Below are 18,758 nucleotides of genomic sequence, written 5' to 3'. Positions count from 1 at the left end.
TTTCTCTAACTAATAATGATTTTAATGACACACAAGTTTGTAGGCTTAGACCTAATTATTTGTGGCGTATAAGTGTGTAGGTATAACAGGTCTATTTATGGTGTACAGTATAAGTTTGGAGGTATAAAAAATATGCACTCAGTTGTTGTGTAGGCGTGAAGCAAATAAGAATTCAGAAGACGTGATGATACTATCTCCATGAAGAAATGAGTTTCATTGTTACATAAATACAACCCATATTCTTAATTTGCACGATTAAATGTACTGTAGCAAGGTATTTCAGTTATTTATGAACACGTTTCTGAATAACGAAACCTTTTTAGTATTGGATGAACTAACGTCAAGGTGTCCGAAACGATACAACCAGCTTTATGAAAAGTTATAGATGAATTGAAATTGTTATGAAGTAAAGGCTATCATTATACGAGTACTAGAAAGATAAGAAAATAAGGCTTCAAGCTCAAGCATCTTTTTAAATCTTCACTTCATTTTCCATTGATACATATTTCTATCAACTTACTTTCACAATCCTAAAATTATAGCTCATTTCAATCGGTAATTTTTGGGGACCATAGAAGTTATTAAATTTACGTGATATATAAAACTTAAGATGTTTATACTCTCAAGACTAAAGAAGCTAATTAAAAGTTAAAGCGAATAATTTGCTGGAAAAGTTAAGTGGTTTTCGAAGGATCCCAGAAAACTTCTCCACATAAATAGGGATGAAAGTTTCGACCCTGTGGCAAAAGGAAGAGTTGTCATAATGGTCGACCGGAGAATTAAACATGTGTATAATAAAATGTATAATACATATAATATTAATTATATATTTACTATAGTTTTAATTAACTATATTTCCGTATTACGTACATTCATATATCAAGGCGTATGTAGATTTCAGAGTGCATTTGTATGTTAGTCTTTTGTTCAGGCGCCAAAGTAAGAAAATTATTACGAGACGATGTCGATGTTCATGTAATGACGTTTTGGTGCGAGGTAACTATTTAGCCCAGTACAAATTTTTGGAAGCCTACTGAAACAACCAAAGAAAACATTTAGCAGGATACTTAACTATTTTTACAGAAGTGGCTCAATCTATTGTTTTCGTAGACGGAAAAATAATTGACTAAATGTTGAAATTGGAAAACCTATTTAGGATAATAACGACTTCTATACAATTGTGTGAAGTCTTTTCGCACACAAAAAAATAAATTGCACTGAGTTTTTAATACACAGTAGGTTTTTACTCTATTTTTATTCACCCTCAAGCAAAGCTTGTTGTTCCAGATATTATAGTTGTGTAAGAGCTTTGTTGTGAACCTATCCGGTACACCATATCTCGCTTATTTATACAGAAATCTAACCATAGTTCACAATGAGTTTCTACTGCTCTATAATTCATTAAGAAGGAAATTGGGAACTCGAGTGGACTATCCACAACAGTTAGTACTACTATGTATATTTTCTACTAATTGCATTTATTATATTAATATACTGTGTTGATTGTAGCTTTCTACTTATACGTAGAGCATTTAAATAGTGTGTTATTAGGATTTGTGTACATCGCTTTTTTTTGATTGGCTGATTATAATTTCATATCTTTATACAAAGTCGATGTTTTGAAGAACGATACCCACAAGTTATTTGGGCTCTGAACTACTATGTCTAGACTTTGTGGATCGGTTGGCAGATAAAAATCTGCAACCAAGTCTTTTTCAACCACACTATTGCATTTCCAAGAGAACTGAATACTACACCTCGGATGCTATTTTTTTTTTTTTGCTTACTTTAGAAAGCATCGTGACAAATGATCCGTAAATGATAGAACACGTTTATTGGAGACTTGTTCATTTCTTCATATGAATGAATAATAATTGAGGCTTTCATGGGGAAGTCAGCAACGAGGATATTTGTTATATCTTCGATAACGAGGCCATGATGACGACATATGTAGGTAAAATATATCTTAGAGAATAGCTTTACTTGAAACCTTCATCCTTCACGAATTTAGTAGCAACCAATAACTTCGAATATGGATACTTATCCTCTATAAGCACATCATTTCAATCAATATAGCTTTATGTTTATGATACAAATCTGTGTCAAAAATATTATGTTTTCCTAAAGAAAGGTTCTTGAGCTAAACGCCCAACTTATACAATTTTAAATTCAGTATTTTCTTCAGGGTAGAATGAAATTCAGGCAGACAGTTTCAAAAGTCAAAAGAAACCAGCACTACAGTATTGTGATATTTTCATCTATATTCAAAATACATTAACTTCTTATTTTCTTAGTGTTTCAGACTGCCTGCTTAGAGAACACTTGCCCTTTTCCTGAGAGATCCGTTTAATTTCAACTAGGTTAATTTACGTAGGCTTATTTTAGGCTTCAATATCACAACTTATCAAAGAAAATATGATGTCGAATTCTTCGCAATACATTTTAACATTTCACATAAAAGCATACGTGAATAATTAAAATACATATGTAGAAACAAAACACTAATAGTCTATTCATATTAACTACAGTGGAAGAAGGAAATAAAACAACACCAAGATCTGAATTATTTATTGAATTACAAAGATTTCTGAAGAAAATTACTGATAACCTTTCATGTTACTAGCAGGCCATTTCGAACTATATAATAAAACTTCACTTTCCACAGCTTCCATGAACAATACTTATGCCTTAAATGATTTATTTTAACGAACGTGGATTATATTTTAACTGAAGCACTGCGAAATATATTTCACTTTTCGGGGATTATATTTTTTTTCGAGGAGCGGTGAAAGAACGATTATTATCTTACAAGCTATCATCATTCTTTTCGTTCGTCCAGGTAATTGTATATATCGTGTTGTGTTTTTACTTGTAACTGCCAGAAAATAAGAACAAGAAAATTCTTATTTTGACTGGACATGTATACAATATAGGCTAAACTTCATTTTCGAAACAAACATGGAAAATTTTTATCCCGAATTTGATTGCTGATCTGTATATCATCTCTTTCTCAAATCTTGAATTGATTTCCTTTTAGGAACAATGAACTTCCAGATGCACTGAGAAAAGGGCAAAGAAAAGAATGTCGCTTTCGTTTAGACTTTTGTAAAATTTTGTACAACGTAAAATGGGGACTATGGAAAGCAGAAACACATTCTTGGCTAAAATTTTCATTTTGTTAAATCAGTGAAGTTCAATGCCAAAGTGTTTTTTCGAAGATTTCTATTGACAAATAGGATAATGTGTTTTGATACGTAAACTTCCTAGGACGACGTCGCAGAGATGAAGATCGCCTATCTTTGCTGCAACATCAAATAGGCAGAAAATAGATTTTGAAGGAGGGTTGTAGTAAAAGTCTTTTTAACGTCACTACAATATTTAGAGTTTTAGAAAAGCTGAATCTTGTAATAAAATTATTATTGGTACATTCAATATTCGGTTATTCTAAATTCTGCCAAACTTCCATAGTTATATGGGACTTCTAAACCAATAGAGCAAGACTTGGGTAGCAAGTCTCAAGAACAACTTAAAAACAAGATTTTGGACTATTCTCATAGTTAATATCACATTACCTATCCTATCTATAGTGATACTTAGGAGACGGGACAGAAGTTTAGTGATGAGATATGAGACGGGACAAAGCTCTTTTAATAGGAACAAATATACTTTTCGAGACGAGACAACAGTTCCACTATATCTTGTCAAGACGATACAAGCCGAAATATCGACTCGTGGAAACACTATTATCTAGTGCTCTATTTAGACAACTTTAATTCAAAATGTAAGATACACAATGTACTCAAAACTCAATCTTTTCAAGTAAATATTTCGAATTAAGAGGAATAAAAGAAAAATATAATTAAACATTTTTTTTGAAAAATAATCTAATATATATCCTAGCATTTAATTAGTGCAACGTTATCAATCACAAGAATCATGCCATTTGACTTCTCATCAGCAGTTTTAGAACCAGATACAAAATCAAATGAAAACAATGAAAGTTGAGGCTTCAGTTACAGGCTGAATCTCAGACATTTTGTCACTGGCATAATCAATAGACATATATTAGATTTCATGATTAAGGAAATACGACGGTAGATCTTTCAAAATCATGTAAGTTAAAGTGTTAATTCAAAATCGTAATGTCTGCGATACGAATATGGTTATTCCAACGATGATTTATGTAAAAACTTGAACGAAAAGAAAACTTGAACAATGTGAAGAAGAAAACTCGAAGAAAGAAAGCTTGGAAATATAGAATAGGATACTTTTATCTACTCTGGAAGCACCGTTTAAAAATTATACTCTAGAAATTGAAAAAAAAAAGGAATGAAAATGTTGTTAGCCTAATTTCGTGATGAAATTTTTTACTCTAACTTTTAATCTTGGTTGTCCTTCGATTATAAAGAAGTTATTTGAATGAAATCTTTAATTAAAATGGAACAACTTCCTTTAATATTGATACTCCTGTGAAATGGTATATACTAAATAACGATGGGAATTACTATGAAAGAACCATAAGAATAATACATAGAAAAATGTTGAAGAACTCCTTAATGATTAAATAGTTAGCTTTCGTTCGCACGGGCTACGTTCGATCTCTTATGACATTACGTAAATATCAGATCCAATATTGTTGATGTCTCGTGTGCTTTTAGTGCTAAACGACACGATCAACTTTAAAGGAAGGGAGGATAAGACAAGAATGCAACTGTTTTTACATTTAATCTTAAGTTTTCTACAAAATATATTGAATTAAAATCTACTACTACTATTACTACTACTACTGCTACTACTACTACTACTACTCCTACTACTAATAATAATAATAAGTAAATAAAATGCTGAGTGTGTTTTATGAACATTGACACAGCGCGTGAGATGCCGTTGACCATTCTTTTTTATATAATGTTAATCTTTATTAATACTAATTTTAATAATTTTTAATGAATAAAATTAATATTCCAATTTGATCATTATCACACTAGGAATGTGTCAGAGGTAATGACGTTAAACCTTATAGAGAGACAATAAATATTATGGAACTATTTGCTACATTTCCCATCATCGTAGCTGCATGTGCACTGAAATCTAACTCTAATATTACTTACATTAAAAAACAAACACCAAATGAGTAATGTTTACTGTTATGCAACTCGTTATCATCAAATCCGTAAGTCGCTTGAAGGGGAACTTGTTACAAACTAAAATATGCTAACAGTGGCTATTTCACGTAATACAGTAATATTTTCTAAGGACGTCTTACGTTGTAAAATTATACTTGATTTTCAGTTTCTCTATAATATCAACAAGCAAGGATCAATCAACGATCTTAATGACAGTATATAGAAAATTGCATATAGTTAGAAAGTCTATCGAAGAGATTGGAAATTAACCTTACACACCCTAATATTTCAGCGAATGGAACTGAAGAAGATATAGCAGAATGATTTTCAATTACTTAAAACTGTTGGTTGAATTTTATCATATTTTCACATTTCAAAAAGCTTTTTAGAATAATAATAGAAGAATTATAACTCTTACTAGTGATTAGAAATCATGTATTTCTAGCCGAATTTTCGGTTACTAACACTGCTGAATACGCATAAATGTTATGAGTTACTATTTTAATTGTTTACTTCAGGTAATCGTAGAGAAGTTACATTTCTCATTTGTTAATTTGTTTTAAAGAAGAGAATTAATCATAAAAATAGTAAATGTAATTTCAGTTTAACGTCCTTTTCAGCAGCGAGCTATACCTTAACGTGGGATAACAACCACATGAGCTCCCGTCGTGAATCGAACCTGCGGTTTTCACGCCAAAAACGTGTACGCTAACCGGACACAAGGATAATGTATATCATACGTGATCGTTGAAAGTCACCTGATCTTGACCAAACTTGGCGTACTGGTAGACAGAATTAGGCGAGCTTGGTAGCCATATGAAATATTATGGAACGCGGGACTTTGGTTCTTGAATTATGGGTAATTAAAATTGGTGTTTGAAAATCAAATTTTTGCGCAAAAAAGAAAAGAAACGGAATCGATGAAACTCATCCATTCTTGACCAAAGTTGTCATATCAGTAGATTAGCTAGGCTATAAATATAGAATTTATAACCTATAATAAATATATTTATAGTATTTAAAATAAATATGTGCTTAAAAATCAATGAAGAACGAATTTTCGAGCAACAGAGTAATTTACTAGTGTGCGGTACACGATTAATCAAAAACAAAAAACATTTTCAAGAAGTATTTTCATTTTGGAGTAATACACCTCTAAGTTAACTATGTTGTCCCAAATTCCGGTATGATACTGTTCAACTAACCTTTTCTCCACTTCGTATAAGCAATGGCTAATTTAGGTTATAGTATTTTGTAGATACCAAAAGTTACATTATTAAAAAAAAACATTTAATTGTAAGAATGTTTTGAAGATTTGCAAAGAATAAGAATGAAAATTCAACCAATTCAAAATACTGAATTGAAGTCGATTCTTTGTAAAGAGAAATGCCTCTATAACTCCCCCCTTGTATTTCAAAACAGATAACTACGAATAACGTAAATTAATATTTACTACTTCTTTATGTACTCGTCCATATTGTTATTCGATCATATTACTACTTTAAGTCTTATAACCTCTTAGAATAAACAAAGAAATATCGACAATAAAAGAATATTGTATAACAAACGAAAGAGCGAATAAACATCAAAAAGGAAATGTTATGTGTAAAGGTGAATTTTTTTATTAGGTTTCATTTTCAATATAAATTCACAAAATATTTTATTTGAGAGAAAATATCATTCTTTTCATGGTTTATATTCCCTATGATATATTAAAGTGTATTTGGTCCAACGTTAAATCATATTACAACGTACATTACTCCACCAAACGTTGAAAGAAAATTTTAGGCTCAGGACTTATAGAAAACAAAACTTGAATATTGTTTATGTGAGACAAAAACATATTCCACTTTCTATAATATTGTAATTTTGTATACGTTTAGTCAGGAACTTTTGCACATAAAGAAATAGTGGTGTGTTGTTTTTCTTAAAAATATATTTATTTATTTACAAGTTCATTGTTTTGCAACGTTCAATTGTACAATCACTCATCACCACCCGTCATTACTTCCATAAATTCTGTGGAATAAATAACAAAGAACAAATTATGACTTACAAATTAACTCTTATAAATATTTATTTAATACTACTTAACTAGTAACTTAAGATTAGTAATTCTAACGAAATAAATAATATAAGCTTCAAGAAAATTGCGAAATTTTCTTCTTAAAAAAATAAAACGACTTACTTTAAAGTTGTTGTTGTTTACTATTCTAGAAACTTAATCTATATATATAAAAGAGAACGTACAAAATCCTTTGTCCGCTCATCACGCTAATACGGCTGAACCAATTTCTTTCATTTTTGGGGGGTTATTAGGATTTGGACCCTAGATGGTTTTTATCATATCACTTTAATTTTTAATTACCAGTGTCTTGAGATAATTGACCATTCAAGTGTCCATAACGTACAAATCCTTTGTTATTAGTTCATCATAGGTAAAAATAAACGTATTTATATGCAACCCGCATGACCGTGTCACTCGGCGGGTTAACATAAATGACAGGCGATATACAGCGGAAAATAGCTTGAATCTTCTGTTTAAAATTTTTTAATTGATTTGCTTATTTTTACAGACACTTTTACAATATGCCAGCACCGGGATGACCGCAGCGAAGCGGGGCGGGTTAACATAAATGACAGGCGATATAATGTTAAGATTTACTGCAATCTTCTATGGTTTTTATCATATCACTTGAAAGCGAAAAAGTAAAAATTATCTAAGTAACAAAGTTTATTGCGTTCCGGGGTGACCGCAGCGAAGCGGGGTGAACGCTGCTAGTCTTATAATATTGACCAGAAAGCTCATTTGGCATTTACGTAAAAATACCAGATGTAATTTTCATTTTTACAAGCAGTTTTATAGCGCAGTGTATTCAGCAGTTTGTTCCACTATATTCTACTATCTTTCAAGCAACTTCGTAACTGAATCTTTTTATAACTTTTGATTTTTGTTTGACAAAGAACTTCTTCAAGTGCGGTTTGAAGTCTTCGAAGGGATTTAACATTTTTCTATTAAGTATTGAAATGAATAGTGTGAACAGCAGAGTTTCCTCTGTTGTTCATCTGCATTTTGATATGCAGATACGTGCAAATTTTACTATCAAAATGTAAATTTGATTCTGTTGACTATTGCGATTTAATTAATTAAATTATTATATTAAATAATATAAAGGATTAGTGAGGTATCACACAGTGACATACGGCAGTATTACTATAATATGTAGATGTACTAAATTGTTATTTTGTTATATATTTATATTTGATATACGCCCCTGGATCAGTATTTTTTTAATTGTTTGACATTTAATGAAGAAGAATCTGGATTGGATTTGAATATTATTCCAGCAATAAGGAGACTAAGGAGTAAATGAGTATACGAAATAAAACCTAATTTTGTTTATTGAATACAGGATAGAACGGGAAAGCTACAGAGAGCTAGAAACAGTTTTTTTCTTTCCCTGGCGTACAGTTTATTCTGAACATCTGAAATCAATGTTTCTAACTATGAATTCCCCAGAGAGCCAGGTTGTCTGTAGATTAGAAGAAGAGTAAAATACTTCAGCATACTGGGACAGCAGCAAGGAAAAGAAGTAGGGGCTGTGAGCACTTTTCCCTTCTTTGCTATATGCTTTGTTTCCTACACGCATATATATTTTAGCAGAGAACTTCTCAACCTTTGGGGTTGGATTGAAGGGTCATTCACCTTTTCCGGAACAATGTGGCCCCCTCCTGCACTCCTATCATCAGTGGAAGTAACAACCACTCTAGCTGGTTTGCGGAACGTGGCTTCCTTTTCCCAGGATGCACTGCGTCTTTGAAAATTTGTATTATAATTGCAATCATTTTATTGTAAAAAAAATATTAATACTGTCGTATCTCGCTGACAGGTTCTTGGAACTAGTACGTTAATAATTCATTATCTGATTTATATCGTGGTCCACTCCGTCAGAGATATTTAAATCTCTGTGTTTCTAAATTATTTCTGCGTATGGTGTCTACCTCACCTCTCCTCTCTTGAGGGGTTAACAGGTGAAGATTCGCAGACGAAAATGCTCAATGTGACTGGGAAAATGAAAATATTGTAAATAAACAGAGTTGTCATGTTATTCTTGAGGGTGATATATATTAACTATGTGATATTATATCTTAATTTATCGTCTATGTTAAGTGTCTATAATGTATATATTAGTTAAACTCAATTTATCATTGGTAAACAAATCCTTCTGCTCGGGGCAGAAGACAGCCATTGTCTTTCTCTAACCAACCACCCTTTTCTTTGGGGGCAGCACCTTCCTGAAAGGTTTCGTGAACTTGAGTGTTTTTGACAGCCGATGTGGGTGGAGGCAGGTGACCACCCACCATGAAGATAGCCTGAGGGACCTTGCCTTTTGAAAATAGGAGACCATTTGTGCGAGTCTGGGGTTTTCCTTGTTTTGCGGTGGTGTGGTGGTGAATGAGAGAGAGGGGAGTGGGAGAAGCAAAGGAGAAACAGGAACGGACGGCGACTTGGGTTTCCTGGGATTGAAGCTCATGGCTTAAATCGGGAGTGTGAGATAGGAGTATCGATATGTATATGTACATGGAATGTGACATTGAGTTAAATTCGAGTGGATCTAGTTCTGTGATGGTAGCGAACGTCGTCTTGTGAACTTTCATACACTGGAGAACGAATATCACCGGTTAGGGGAATGGATATGTAGGACATAAGTGAACTACACGTATAACATTTTCTTTATCAACTCCAGTACTAACAATATCTAGGAAGAATACCTTGAATGTAAATGTGAAAATTATAGCGTTATTTAAATTAAAATAATTACAGTAACTAAGGACAGTGTTTTCACATAACTGCTAGCCCAGAAGATGTTGAACACTAACCCATGGCATCTGCCTGTTCATTTATTATACAACTTCAGTGTGGCTTACTAAACAATAGAATACTGAAAGTGATAGTGTTATTTGTTTCGTCAGAGTGATATATTATATACTAACTTTTCCAATATTCATAAAATGAACAGCACGTTTCTTTAAGCTGTTCTGTACCAATGATGATACCACACAATATGTGTTGTGCTGGACACTGTTTTTTTCTTTCTTTTAACAACGCCATAAGTGGATAGCAGATGTAACCACTACTATCAGAAATTTTTAACTATCAGGAGTGACATTAAATTTTAACTATCCGAAACTATTCTGGTAATACGTCACACTATGAACTATGGGAATTATGGATTCAGTGATACAACGTAGTTTCCGTCATTGTAGAGATAATTGAACTGTGGAGCATTCTACATCAACCTAATGAGTTTAAAAAAATAAATTTTGATGTTACATCAATATTTTTTTTTTTTTTTAGGTTTCATTGATCAAGGAACAGTGATAGAAAGAATAACTCTAACGGTTTAATAGAAGCTAAGAATAGCTCAACATTAAAATATTGGTTTCTGAAATATATTTTTTTTAAGTGATGTATAGCAAATGGTTAAAGTTTGAGTGGTGAAGATCAATATAGTGTGATTAATAAGTGGTGCACCATAAGTTTAGTGTACGTGTATATATAATCATTATTGTGCTCTACCGACAATAAATATTCATGACCATCAGATGTTTTGGAGGTTTCATCTTTCCGGTCTGGTGAGTAGAACCTACTGTGTAGTTTTACATGTTATCTTTTTCAGGATGGAGAGGTGACTATACACGCAGAATCATAGATTTGCTGACACTTTCCTTGTTTGGGGCTAAGGAAAGTAAATGCCCAAAATGAACCAAATACTCTCTGGTATTGACCGTAAAGGAGGGTACTATATATAGTTTGTGTGTCATTATTGCAACGAAGTTTAAATTCTTTTTTTTTTTTTATTCGTTACCTCCTTTACTAGTAACTTCTAATAAATATCTAGAGATGTCTTCTCTGTAGGTATAACAGAGACCCTGGTATCAGTATATTGAACTATGCCGGATCATTGTGGTCAAGTGGTAGTGGCGGCTCCAGAGGGAAGTCAGGTGCAAGACTTCTCAGTGATATATATAATTTTTTTTATATAATCTTAGATGCATATCGTCTCTTGGTGGCATCACCACCTCATTTGCATCTCCCCACTACTAACTCACTACAAAAGTTGGCGCCGCAGCATTAAGGGCAAAGTCACGTTGGGGCTACGGAAACTTAAATGCTCAACGTGAAAAGCAGTAAATTCATGTGTTGGCTGTTCAAAGTATTAATGCCAACTGTAAATGAAACAGATTTCTGAAACCATTTGGTTGTAAAATTTCGTTGTTCGTATGTTTGTCTCCCCAAGTAGTTCCAAGAACATGTATTTTTTTTGTATATTTATGTGTTTTGCAAATGTATTAGAGTTTGTGTCCATTAGAGTTTCAGGCATATAGAGTTTGGGGGGAGAATTATTTAAACTTATTATATTATTGCGTTAATGCCGTTAACTCGCGCTCAAGTTAGGAAAATGGAAGGAAAGGCTATAACCGAAGAGTTTGCGCAGAGAGCTGCTGTGCTCTCTGAAGATGAAAGGGATAGGTCTGAGCACAGAGAAAATGATGACCCTTCGAGCGTCAGCGAGACACCACTGGTGGTTCCGGGATCGACCCCAGTGGAAACACCAAGAGAAAGAAATAGCTCGGACGTAGAATTGAGTAATACAGGGAAGGTAAACCTAACTGTGATGTTAGAGCAGATTCTGAAAGGCATAGAACAAGTCCGGCAGGAATCTCGGGAAAATAATGCGAAATTAGAGCAGGTACGCAAGGATACAGAGCAAGCACGTAACGAGATGCGAGAAAGCAATAAGAAACTTGAAGAAAAGGTAGAGGTTACTAACCAGCGTTTGGAGGCACGGTTAGAGGCTAGTAATAGTAGACTAGAAAAGAAACTAGAACTGGTTACTGAACAGCTGGAGAACAGCGAACGACAACTCGCTAGGCAATTAGATAGCGCAACCAGCGAGATGCGAATCCAGTTAGAGACCACCAGGGGGGAGTTAAATGCTCACATCTGTGAGACCAACCACCAGTTAGGACAGATACAAGAGAATTCCGACAGGGTTGCCAAGGTAGTCGAGGAACACTATGTGGAACTAACAGATGGGTTGCACCAGATAGAGTCCCGGGTGGAACAGACCGTTGTTTGTGTCACCGAAAGGGTAGACAGCGTTGAGACTACTGTGACACAGTTGAATGAAAATGTTAGGCGCATGGAAGTGAACTTCGCTTCTCAGATTGTGCGGATAAGGGGGGAAATCCAGCAGGAGACGCCTCTCGAGGAGATAAGATCGGAGTGTAACGGTAGCATACAGCGTATTCAGGAAACAGTTAATGATGTTTGTGAGAAACTCGAAGAAAAGATGGCACAGTGGAAGGAATCGGTACAGCGAGAAACAGCTGAGATTGTGGATGGGAGACTAGCCACCATCTCAGCTGGGTCACCGAGAGCTGTCTCGCCATCATGTTCACAAAATATCTCTTCGGGACGCGATCTGCAGGGTTCTCAACCTGGGAACCTCGTAAACACCCATGAGACAGAACCTGTTACGCAACCGACATCGTCTCGAAATTGTGATCACGAGACAACGAGACTAAATATGGCAACAGCTTTAGGTTTTCTTCATCGAGACCTAACACTACCCTCCTATCAAGGGAATGAAAGCGAAACTGAAACTCACGCTTTCCTGGTGGATCTCGACAGGTATTTCGAGATCACTGGGGTGCCAAATGAAATGAGACTTAGCTTAGTTGCCAAGTGTCTCCGGGGGATGGCACGCCAGTGGTATCAGGTTACTGGGGCAAAGACTAAGACTTATGAAGAGTTCGTTCTTCTCTTTCGTGAGAATTATCTCAGCGAAGAGCGTCTCGCCAATCTGCGGGCAACAATACTTACATCACACTATGATGCAAGGATACACAAGTCTCCAGGAGACTATCTTTTAGATTTGTTGCACAAGAACAGCATATTATCTCCTAGCATGCCAGAGGAGACATTACTCAAGGTCCTCCCACGTCAGCTACCAAATTGGTTATTCCGCTCAGTCGTCTCGTCTCGACCACGAAATATCTCGGAATTGCTCACATTGGTGCAGGAGTTACAGACTTCTATGAGAGATCGTGAGACATTCCATCAAAATAATAGGAAAGGGGTGAACCTGTTGGAAGTGGAATTAGAACACAGGGGACAAAACCCCTCTGGTCCTAGTGGTAGGCGCTCGTCTCGAAAACAGTCAAGGCAAAATCGAGACAACTTCACCCCCTACCAGAGACGAAATAATGACCAAAACGCACCGACCAGCTCGCCTCGTAACAATGGCAACCGCCGGGGAGGTACGGCACAAACACGTGGTAGCCATGGCAGCTATCGCAACAACTCGTCCCGTTCAACAAGAGGACAGAGGGGAGGTGCACGAAACCATGTACAGCAAAGAAATGCCTATAGGGGGGAGGAATCCCTTCAGGTATTGGAGACGTACGAGGGAAGAAGGTCACCTAGTAACGAAAATGTAAACAACCGGTCTGACACGTCTAGTCGAGCATTCCCACCGGCTAGGCAATGAGATGCGTCCGCGCATACTTGTGAGGGCGGTAGGCTGAACACAATAGAACATACTCCGGCTGAGCCATCTAAATTAATTCCCAAGTATGTGCGTAATCAGGATGTAACTTTTCAGAATGGATATATCACTAACGAGCATGAAACCACAGTGAAAGAACTTTTAGTGATGAGTAACGTAGACGGAAAAAATTGTGAAACTTGTAAATCTATTATCAATCGTACACATTTTAATGAAGCAGAGAGGGGAAAGATTTCGTTGTTGCGAAGAAATGGGCATAGCGTAGATATTGATAGAACCATATTTGAGGAAGCTAATTCTATTTTTAGAAACCTTTTGGACTCTAGTCAGGATCCTCTGCCCTGTAACAATATAATTTCGCTCCCTGAAATAAATGTCATAATTTTTGCACAACCTGTAGATGCCTTACTTGACTCAGGAGCTAGCGTATGCGCATTGTCTAAGGAATTGTGGAACACCGTCAAGGACTGCCACCCTGCCCCTGCATTTCTACGTGCGAACAATATTCGAGTTACTTCTGCGTTTGGCAGGAAGTCAGCTGCGTTAGTGGGACAAACCATGCTAGAATTAATAATTCAAGGGAAGACGTTTCACACACTTGGGATTATAATATCGGGTCTCAATAGATCACTTATTTTGGGTTCGAACTTCTTCACTGAATCTCGTGCCATATTGGATTATGACAAAGGTACTCTACATCTCAACAACCCACATGATGTGGAGATTTGCTTTAGAACAGTAGATTGCGACACAGGAGATCTCTTGGTACGTAGCTTAGAATGGGAGATGGATTGTCAAGGTGCATTTACCCCTATAGGGGAGATTGGGGAAGAAAATACTGGTAGTTGTTTCCCATCAGAGGAAGGACGGAAGGCCATGCCTGCGGTAATAGCTGCAATAGAGGAACGTAAGCCCTCAAGAGAGGAGGCAATCCCTGCGCTGAGCTTGGACGATGGTAGGTTCCCAAGCGCCCAGGAACTGGCAAAATATGTCTTCCCAGCGTCGGAGTGGCTGAAAGTTAAGACAAAAGCATCCATCGCAGATATAGAGGATTTTGTTGCGCAGTACACAGATCTCACTGACACGCAAAGAGGAAAATTAAGATCAGTATTAGTGAAGCACCAGGCACTTTTTGATGTCAAGCCTGGTTGCATAACCAATTATGTGCACGAGATTGAGGTAACGGACGAACGTCCAGTAAAGGCAAAAATGTACCCGTACCCCTTGAAGTACAGGAACCAGGTCAGTAACCATATAAATCGTTGGCTAGCATGGGGAATAATACGCAAGCAAGCAACATCTTTCTCGAATCCTTTAGTGGTCACGGCCAAAAGTGATGGCAATATTAGGGTGTGTATCGATGGGCGTGCCTTAGGCAGAATTTCGAATACAGAATGTGACAGACCAATTCCACCTCTGTCTGTGCTACAAGACATGTGTGACAAATCATGGTTTAGCTCTGTCGACGCGGTTGAAATGTTTCTCCAAATACGAGTGAGGGAAAGCGACCAACGATATCTCGGATTCCTTCATGAGGGAATTTCGTACGTTTTCCAGAAACTACCTTTTGGAACGAAGCAAAGCCTGGCCTCATGCGTGCGTGCTCTCGATTCGATCCTCGGTCCAGAGGTGAGAGGATACTGTGGACAGTACGTCGATGACCTTGTGATCGGCGATTCGTCCTTTGATGATCACATGCACCATCTTGACACAGTGCTCGGACTTCTTACAAAAGGCGGCCTAACCCTCAGGCTGAAGAAATGTGAATTTGCTCGCAAGAAAATCAACATACTTGGGTACCAGCTTTCTCAGCAGGGAATTGGAAAAGATCCAGAGAAAGTGAAGAGGGTGATGGAATTTAGAACACCCAAGAACGTGAAAGAGTTGCGCTCTTTTATTGGCTACTGCCAATATTATCGTTGCTTCAGTCGGAGGTATGCGGAAGTGTTATTTCCATTGTTCAGCCTACTGAAGAAAAACACGAAGTTCAAGTGGGAGCCGTGTCATCAGGAGGCAATGGAACGTATTAAGGAGATTTTCCAGGAAGAAGTGGTTTTGAAGAAACCTTTACCTGACAAACAATTGATACTCGAATGCGATGCCTGTGATTTTGCTTGCTCCTCTCTTCTGTACCAGAGAGATGAGGAAGATGACATAAGAATAGTTGGGTTCTCTTCGCGCGTGTTCAACGCCGCAGAACGCAATTATTCCATAACAGAAAAGGAATTTGCAGGACTTATTGATGGGGTCATAAAGTTTAAACAATACTTGATTGGCAACAAATTTAAAATTCGTTCAGACCATCAAGCATTGAAGTTTATTTTGATGTGTAGACTCACTAATCAACGCATTGCAAGGTGGGTGATTACGCTCTCAAACCTTGAATTCGAGTTTGAATTTGTAAAGTCGAGTGATAACATAAGTGATTATCACTCACGGTATCCTCCGCACTTGCAGGAAGATCTGAGTGCGTGTAGGAAACCTGTACTACAGGAATCACTCATGGCAATTCTGACGGAGGTCCCGTGCGAATTGCGCAAGCTTATCGCAATTTTGCCCGAAATGCAATCCTCAGATCCAACGTATGGGAAGATTAAGAAAGATCTTGAGGATAACACGGACTCACAGAAAGTGAGAGGAGACCGTCATCGTTACGAGTTATTAAACGGACGTCTCTGTAAACGGGACCGAGAGGGAGTCCGCATTTGTATTCCAGAAGTGATAGTAGCTCCTCTGCTCGATTATTATCATTCAGATCGGGGGCACATGTCGGCCAGTAAGCTACTACCACTTCTGTCAGAGTATTTTGTGTGGCCCAAGATGCGCGCGTGTGTGAGGAAGTTTTGCGCATCGTGCCTTATATGTCAGAAAGCAAATCCACCCCACTGCTACCTTCCAGGACCTCTCAACCCAGTAGTAGTGAAACGACCAAGCTTCATGGTGTGCTTAGACTGGTGTGGTCCTTTGACACGCGGTACAGGCGGTGTCAATTATATTTTAGTTTTCTATGATGCCTTTTCAAAGTTAGTAGCATTGTATGCGTGCAGGAAGGCGAATACGGTGACAGCTCTACGGAAACTCAAGGAGTTCCTGAAACTGAGTCCTAGTGTGGAACTAGTCCTCACGGACAGAGGCTCTCAATTTCAAGCAGAGCAGTGGAAGAGAGAATTATCCAGTTTGGGCATAAAACACATCATGTCTACCCCATATTATCCCCAGGGAGAAATGGCGGAAGTGGCAGTAAAAGCGACTGTGCGGTTGCTGCGCAAATACTGTCACGACAACCAAAAGATGTGGCCCAAATATCTGGACAAAATTGAGAGATGCCTTAACTCAGCGAAACACCTGACGACTGGCGTCTCGGCATACGAATGCCATTTTGGAAAATCCATGTCTCGAGACATCGCAAGAATCTTCGAGATTCCTGAGATAGAGAGATGCCATGACGTGCAATATTACATAGACATTGCTGGTAAGAACCTAGCAAAAAGGGCCGCTGCACGGAAACAGTACTTCGATAAGACACACTGTACTACGGTGTACAATGTCGGTGAGCTTGTACTGGCTAGGATTTTTCCTAGATCAGATGCGTTAGCAGGTGTTTCGAAGAAAATGATGCTGTTATTTTCTGGGCCCTGGCGAGTTGTGGAATCGTCAGGGAAAAACATGTACACACTGGCTGACCCAGTTTCTAATGAGATCAAAATGAAAAGAAATGCCTATCTCTTGAAGAAATTTGTACAAAGGGAGGAAACAGCAGTGACTCAGGTGGTCGACAATCACGGAAGTAACGTACTGAAGTAGACGGTAGACAGAAAACTAGATTCTCTATATTATAGTTATATATTTAGATCAATTGATTCATATTGTAAGAATTTAATTAGCTCAAGTTAGATGAAATGCCTGAGATTAGTTTTGTTAGGTATTACAAAAAGTGTATCTATTCTTGTTAATTATTAAGTGAAAAGTTATTGTGTTTGTGTGTGGTATATATATGTCTCGGATATACAGGGACTTCTAAAATTCATGGTGTACACTAATAGTACTATCTCTTTTTCTTTTGTTTGTGATTACAAGGGTTTTTTTGTTAATTTGAAGGAAAGTGCACTCCAGTTTGACATATGCTTCTGTGTTAGCTACCACAGTTCACAATGTCAAGGGGGGAATTGTGAACAGCAGAGTTTCCTCTGTTGTTCATCTGCATTTTGATATGCAGATACGTGCAAATTTTACTATCAAAATGTAAATTTGATTCTGTTGACTATTGCGATTTAATTAATTAAATTATTATATTAAATAATATAAAGGATTAGTGAGGTATCACACAGTGACATACGGCAGTATTACTATAATATGTAGATGTACTAAATTGTTATTTTGTTATATATTTATATTTGATATACGCCCCTGGATCAGTATTTTTTTAATTGTTTGACATTTAATGAAGAAGAATCTGGATTGGATTTGAATATTATTCCAGCAATAAGGAGACTAAGGAGTAAATGAGTATACGAAATAAAACCTAATTTTGTTTATTGAATACAGGATAGAACGGGAAAGCTACAGAGAGCTAGAAACAGTTTTTTTCTTTCCCTGGCGTACAGTTTATTCTGAACATCTGAAATCAATGTTTCTAACTATGAATTCCCCAGAGAGCCAGGTTGTCTGTAGATTAGAAGAAGAGTAAAATACTTCAGCATACTGGGACAGCAGCAAGGAAAAGAAGTAGGGGCTGTGAGCACTTTTCCCTTCTTTGCTATATGCTTTGTTTCCTACACGCATATATATTTTAGCAGAGAACTTCTCAACCTTTGGGGTTGGATTGAAGGGTCATTCACCTTTTCCGGAACAATGTGGCCCCCTCCTGCACTCCTATCATCAGTGGAAGTAACAACCACTCTAGCTGGTTTGCGGAACGTGGCTTCCTTTTCCCAGGATGCACTGCGTCTTTGAAAATTTGTATTATAATTGCAATCATTTTATTGTAAAAAAAATATTAATACTGTCGTATCTCGCTGACAGGTTCTTGGAACTAGTACGTTAATAATTCATTATC

At 36.7% G+C, this 18,758-nt stretch overlaps 1 protein-coding gene across 2 annotated transcripts in view; it reads right to left on the bottom strand.

Moving 5' to 3' along the window:
- Positions 1-18,758, bottom strand: part of TpnC41C (Troponin C at 41C) — a 57,085-nt gene that overhangs the window by 11,116 nt on the left and 27,211 nt on the right. The window contains exon 6 of one of the 2 annotated variants that reach the window (XM_081771583.1): positions 7,045-7,145. The exons of the other annotated variant lie outside the window; for it this stretch is intronic. Coding sequence (XP_081627709.1) covers positions 7,111-7,145 — 35 coding nt within the window. The 3' untranslated portion in view covers positions 7,045-7,110. Of the gene's footprint in view, positions 1-7,044; positions 7,146-18,758 lie in introns of those variants that run through there. 2 annotated transcript variants of the gene reach the window in all.

Source organism: Thermobia domestica, chromosome 9 (assembly GCF_964235325.1).
Source record: "Thermobia domestica chromosome 9, izTheDome1.hap1.1, whole genome shotgun sequence".
Taxonomy (NCBI): Eukaryota; Metazoa; Arthropoda; class Insecta; order Zygentoma; family Lepismatidae; genus Thermobia; species Thermobia domestica.
Note: the sequence above shows the minus strand (reverse complement) of the source record. Positions and strands in the feature narration are given on the sequence as shown.